The 6967-nt window shown below is 41.0% G+C and overlaps 1 protein-coding gene across 1 annotated transcript; it reads left to right on the forward strand.

Moving 5' to 3' along the window:
- The first annotated feature begins 277 nt into the window (after positions 1 to 277).
- Positions 278 to 6077, forward strand: LOC103509536. The gene is made up of 3 exons (XM_008474160.1): positions 278 to 406; positions 732 to 890; positions 5960 to 6077. The coding sequence occupies exons 1-3, from the start codon at positions 345 to 347 to the stop codon at positions 6075 to 6077; spliced, it is 339 nt and encodes a 112-aa protein (XP_008472382.1). The 5' UTR covers positions 278 to 344.
- The last annotated feature ends 890 nt before the right edge of the window (positions 6078 to 6967 follow it).

Below are 6967 nucleotides of genomic sequence, written 5' to 3' on the forward strand. Positions count from 1 at the left end.
CTCTTTTGTTTCGAAAGCGGAGAGCTTTTGTAATTTTCCCCCTGTCCTAATTCTCACATTCATCAAGGCTGACCAACCAGCTATCGAGAGATTTTGCTCCAATCTGTGTGTAGGAACTGTAGATGCGTGTGTGATGACGTCACAGGCTTATGGAAGACGAGTGTTGGGAAATGTATGTGTCTCATAAACAAACGATGGGCTTTTGTTAATGAGCTGTTCACTTCAATACATATCAGGATATCTTATGAACTCTCATAATGGGGTGCAATAGTCCTACACATTCCTGGTGATTTTTGCAGAAATTTTTGTTGCAAAATTTACAAGATCCTTCATCAATCGTCACAATGGCATTGAGGAAAATGCTTACATCAGTTGCATCACCCTGCAGCATCAATCTCTTCCACACGTGAGTGTTTCATCATATTCAAGTGAACTAAAGGTCATTTTCGTAGAAAAAAAGAAGAAGAAGAAGAAGAAGAAGAAGAAGAAGAAGAAGAAGAAGAAGAAGAAGTAATTATTCAGAACCCACGACAATGAAAAAGAAAGCTCCTTCTGTGTTTAACCTAACCCTATAATAACACTGGTCAAATTGTGAAAGCTGCTTTTTGCGTTTAACCTAACCCTATAACACTGAGCATTGCTCATTTGTGACAGCTCCTTTTTGTAGCAATTTTCCATTGACTTTGTTCCTCCGGTTGGCATAGGAATAATAATTTTGTTTTCTCCTCCAGATGTATACGAGTGTGCGATGTAGGGGGACGTGGCAGTGGAGCAGGGAGAGGAGGAGGTGGCGGAGGATCTATCCGGGAGTCTGGAGGCAAACTGGGGGAGATGGCTGCTGCCAAGGAAGATGAGTACTTCTACAAGAAGGTAAGGCCAGCCACTGTCATGCAGGTACACCTGATGTCAGGTATACCTGATAATGTGTAGCAGAAATAATATTTTAGGACTTTTAACTGTGGTAAGCATAAATGCCTGTCACAAATTTTCGTTCCCCACTTAATATACTACGCCAAATTTTATGATTTGACTTGGACTCGAACCACCAACCTCCAGATCCAAAGTCCACCGTGCTAACCACTGCACCACTGAGGTTGGTTATACCTGATGGTGTGTGGCAAGGCGAACTGATGGAGAACAGATTTTGGATGAAAATTCGATCAGGCCGCGGGTTCGATTCCCGCCCGGGGCGGATTTTATCCTGATGGGATAATGTTCGTTCTCGGAACGGCTGGCTTTCTCCTATCCTTTGTTAATGAGCTGTTCACTTCAATACATATCAGGATATCTTATGAACTCTCATAATGGGGTGCAATAGTCCTACATACTGGACTCCGCACACAGGAATTTCGTCAGAAAAGACCCCCATTTCAATGTCATGTAATATAAACTCTCTTAATTAGACTTACTTTATCATAGACACTCGTTGCTATCTTGAAAGCCCAGAAGAGGTTACGTATAGTAGAACAGCCGCGGTAGACAGTAATAGTACACAGAAAAAAGACGGAAGAAGACGCGAAGACCGAAGGATACGAAAACGAAACGTTACACAGATCTTACAATAAAATAAAAAATATATACCGAATTTGTCACAAAGACGTTAAAACATTAAAAATCCCTAATTTTTGAACACTTTGTTCATAGTTCATGGGTGTCGTTTTCAGCTCGTTGTAGTGCTGGAGATGATGCTGGTGTTGTTGTTGTTATTGTTGTGTTTCTCTCAGCTGTTTTCCTCTTGTAAATGCCCGCCAGTAGGGGGTCCCATATACGGTTGACTTTGATTGTCGGATTACTGATGGTGCACTTATTGTATGTATACTTCATGTATGCACTTTCTTTGAATTTTCTTTTGTACCAGTCCTTCTCCAGAGAGAGACCACGTGGAACTCTCAAGAATACATAAGATTCATAAAATCTCTCATATGCCTGCAAGAGATCAGAAAAGTACCGCACCAAAAGGCAGAGACAAATCAATTCAAAAGTTCAAACTAGAATTACCTGTATACCGCTGGCGTTGGCTAGGAATAGATAGTCCCATTATGGCAAGAGTTTAAAAATATCAAAATATTGTAGTAGGGCCCAAAGTCTGCCATCATTAGAACCGAAGATAACAGACCGAAGATATGAAAAATCATACAAGGGTTTCGCCCCCAGAATTCGAAAGTTTCAAAACAGGTCCCCTCACGGTGATCCTTGAGGGAACCAACTAGTATAGCACCAGTTGTGTCTAACAAAAACGGGATATTGATCCAGATATTCGAACCTGAGGATATTTTGGACCGACTTCTAAACATCCAGAGTAATCCAGGCATGAGAGAAATACCAGAGAGAAAGCAAACGAAGCCTTCAAAATATCAAGAAACATTAGAAATCTAGAAAGAGACAAGGAGTGGTATGAAAAGATCTCCTCTTCAAGAAATTAAGAAATGAGATGAAATAGAAACAGGTATTAATCTCCAATCTGTGTGTAGGAACTGTAGATGTGTGTGTGTGATGACGTCACAGGCTTATGGAAGACGAGTGTTGGGAAATGTATGTGTCTCATAAAGAAACGATGGGCTTTTGTTAATGATCCAAAAATCAAATCAAAGTCTACAGTAAAATAAATAAAAGTTGGAAAAAAATTAGCCCAGACATGTCAACGATCTGAGCGCACGGCAGTGCGCCAGGCCAAGTTCCAGTAAGCACGCCTGTGTATCTTTACACGAACCGATTCGGTTTTCTCTTTTAACCAATGAAATTAAAGACAAAACACGGAATAGGTGCGGAGGAGAGAAAAGGGGGGCGAAAAGAGATCCTTGAGGAAAACCTCGACGAAGAGGGGGAACGAGGGGGGACACAAGAGACGGAAGGGGAGAGAGCGGGAAAAAGGGAAGTATACTAATTAAGAGGGAATATAATTTCTCCTTGGGTTTTCCCTTTTTCCTTGTCAGAAGAAAAAAAGAAGAAAAATTATGGATCGAAAGCCTGCGCAATGTCGACAAAAATCTTGCGCAGAAATGTTTCGTTTTTTTTTTTAATGTTAATAATTAAAATCTTTGAGGAAAATTGTGCGGCACACCCATTAATTGGGAGAGAGCTGGTGGGGAATAAAAGGGAGGGGGGAGGGGGAGTTTGAGTGGGGAGAGCTTGGGAGGGAGGGAATTTTTTTTTCTTCCTTGTTCGGGGAGGGGGAGTTTGAGTGGGGAGGGCTTGGGAGGGAGGGAATTTTTTTTTCTTTCTTGTTCTGTTTCTGTTTTTTTATCTTGTGTGGGTTTCCGTTTGACTCTGTCTCTGCTTTGAGTTTTTCTTTCTTTTTCATTAATTTCTTTTACGTTTGAGAACATTTCATTGAGCGGTTGCATTACTTTTACAAATGGACAGAGCTTTTGAAATCTAATAAACACTGACAATTTTCACTGAAATCTCTCAAGATTAAAACGTTTAACACAAACATAGGTACATCCTTAATGTCCCTTCAAAATCAACAGGATAACTAGACCATTGGAAAACTTGGACAAATGTTTGAACTACATATTGGTATTATTCTTTAGAGTTGTTAAGATTACCCTGAAAAAAGTCTTCTATTTTACCATCACAAAACTTGGTCTACAAGACTACACATCTTCCAGAGAGGGATAGGGACTAAAGTAAAAAGAAACGGAGAAAAGCAGTGATATAAAGGAGGGAGGGAGAAAAGGAGAGGGAGGGTGAGAGAGAAATAATAATACATGAAAGATGGTCATCAAAATATCATTAGGCAAAAAGAAAATTCACCTTTACCTTCTATCTCTCTCTCTCTCTCTCTCTCTTTCTTCTTCCTCGCCCCACTTTACCTTCTCCCTCCCTCGTCCTTCTCCCCCCCCTCTCTCTCCTTGCATACTTTTTATCGTGGTTCCATACCGCCCATCTGACCATCTCTGTCTTTCTCCCTCCCAATATTATATCTCTCTCTTTATCCCTCCATGATTTTCTCTTCAGCCCATCTCTTTTTCCCTCCAAATATCTCTCTCTCTCTCTCTCTCTCTCTCTCAGTCCATTTCTTCTCATCATTTCCACATACATGTCTCTTCTAATATGACATTATGAGATCTCTCTCTCTCTCTCTTTTTTTTTCTCTCTCTCTCTTTCTCATTTTTTTTGTAAATGCTTCCATTAGAATGTGTGCTATTTGCTTTTCTTCTTTACATCATCAGCATCCAGTTCCTTCAATAGGTATTCTGGAGTTTTCATTGAAACATAAAGCAAATGTGTTGCAAGTCCAAGTAGTTTCCGATTGCCTTTTATGTGGTTCTTATTATTTTTTAAGGAAAATTTCCCCATTTTGTTCATATTCTTCATAGGTTCTATTGAAATGGGCCTTGGTTTTCTACATATTTTCCAAAAATCGTCTTCTTCTTTTGAGCCTTTCCTTCCTGGTAGAGATGGGAAAAGAACGTACGAACGAACTGTAGGAACTTGTTCTTTGAAAAAGTTCGTTCCTGAACGGAACTGTTCTTTCTGAACGGTAAGTTCATTTCAATCAACCGTTCACCTTGCAACAAGAACAAGAACTTCAATTGAGTTTGATCTATTGCCTCTTTATTTATTTATTTTTTTGACAGTAATTTTTTTTTAATATTATTTTTTTTACTTTTATGTGATTTTCATTATTTTTTTTTAAGGAAAATTTCCCCATTTTGTTCATATCCTTCATAGGTTCTATTGAAATGGGCCTTGGTTTTCTACATATTTTCCAAAAATCGTCTTCTCCTTTTGAGCCTTTCCTTCTTGGTACAAGTAAGGCCATCGGTTATAATAAACGCCCTATGTCACTGCGACCTGGTTAGATCTTTTGTGACTTTCTCTTTAGTTATCTTTATCTATAAGAGCCCTAGACTTCCCACGAAGGCCAGGGTTAGGGTTTTTAGGACTGATTTCTGTGACTTCTTTAGGCGTTATGATCCTTGAGAAGTAAAGCCTTCTTGGACCTTTTGCAATAGTTGAAATATTTTCAATTAAATTCATTAGAATGTGTGTTTTTTGCTTTTCTTTCTTCTTTGCATCATCTACATCTAGTTCCTCCAATAGGTATTCCCAGTCTCTTTGGATGTGTTTAGGCCAATAATACCTACCAGGTACCACAGGTATGGTTCGGAACTTTCTACGCAACTAATCTCCAGCACAATGTATTCCATATGAACTTGATTCGCAACTAATGTCAATGTATTCCATATGTACACGACACATTGAATCTGTTCAATTGTGTGTTGTATATGAGCACCGATATAAACGACTTATGCGCACGTAGGGACCAATATTGCCCAAGTAAGTACCATTTATGGCCACTTTTACCACTGAGAGTTAACACGTGTCAAAGGTTTTCTTTGACGTCACCCATTTGATATACACAGGCCTAGCAGGAGTTTTTTTTCCAAGAGGTTTGATAGAGAGAACTCTGATTACTAAGGTCTTATCGTGAAATCGAAGAGAGAAAGAACAGAGGACAGGAGTGAGCCAGACGTTCTGAGAATAAAATTTATCTGTTTAGGATACAGTTTCTCCCCGGGCGGGAATCGAATTCGCGACCAAGCGCTTACAAGGTATGCCTTCACAAGGTATGAACACATGACATGCCTTCAGGCACACTCCATTTGCCAAGGGTCTAGGTTTACCTTGCCCTTGGGACCAATTTGGGGTGCAATAGTCCTATATGTACATACTGAACTCTGCACACAGGAATTTCGTCAGAAAAGACCCCATTTCAATGTAATGGGATGAATCTTATTTGCCAACTTCCGACCTAACTAGGCTGGTTCAATAGGCTGTGTTGTTTTTCAAACGCGGATACGGAGCACACTTGGAAAAGATACCTAGCAAGATTCTATTCTTAATTCTATTCTATGCTAGACTCCGTGGCAACTTGGACTAACAAGACGATATGGGGCCGGTGACCATGGGACGACTCGAGTGACACGTCCTCATACTCCTCATCCTGCAGTGCAGATCCTGGTAGAGATCTGTTTAACTGCTCGGCACACCCGACCCAACTAGACCCCACATCATTATGGATCAACCCCGATGCAGCAGCCACCTTCCTGGACCTGGAAGATGAGTGACTGGACGTTGTCAGATCCTGGTAGAGATCTGTTTAACTGCTCGGCACACCCCACCCAACTAGACCCCACATCATTATGGATCAACCCCGATGCAGCAGTCACCTTCCTGGACCTGGAAGATGAGTGACTGGACGTTGTCAATGGCTTAACAAGAACATCCTGATGGAGAAGAAACTGAAAACTTTAGCAAGTTTCAGACCCGTCGCCCATTGGAAGCGTGGAAGAGCGACTCTTGGGCCTAGACAAGAGACACCACCTGAAAATCAAAGAGACCTGTTAGACTAACGACTCACAGGAGTCGCGACATAGATGTCCTAGAGATAAGAGATCTGTATCATTTTCATAGGTTTGGATTTTCATGTAAGCATCACGCGAATCCGCACTACTAATGCCCCATCTTACCACAGAGTTCAGTGAAGACCTGTCAGGTCTACCTGATAGTGAGTGGCTGGCCTAAATCAAATGGGTGACGTCAAAGAAAACCCTTGACACTGTGTTAACAGTAAATACTGGGTGGATACACAACAACCTGTTACACTAACGACTCACTGGAGTCGCGATTTAGATGTTCTAGAGATAAGAGGTCTGTATCATTTTCATAGGTTTGGATTTTCATGTGAGCATCACGCGATTCCGCACTACTAATGCCCGATCTTACCACAGAGTTCAGTAAAGACCTGTCAGGTCTACCTGATAGTGAGTGGCTGGCCTAAATCAAATGGGTGACGTCAAAGAAAACCGAGGGCAGTATAGGAGAAAGCCTAGACATGTAAAAATGACCATGTCAGCCTGGTTAGTAGCTTGGAAGGTAGCGTGCCTCCCTTGCTAAGGTCATGGGTTCGATACTTCCACTCCCGTCTGGGGCGGATTTTATCCTGAACAGATAAGGT

The sequence above is a fragment of the Diaphorina citri genome, unplaced genomic scaffold, assembly GCF_000475195.1.
Source record: "Diaphorina citri unplaced genomic scaffold, Diaci psyllid genome assembly version 1.1 scaffold508, whole genome shotgun sequence".
NCBI classification, from domain to species: Eukaryota; Metazoa; Arthropoda; class Insecta; order Hemiptera; family Psyllidae; genus Diaphorina; species Diaphorina citri.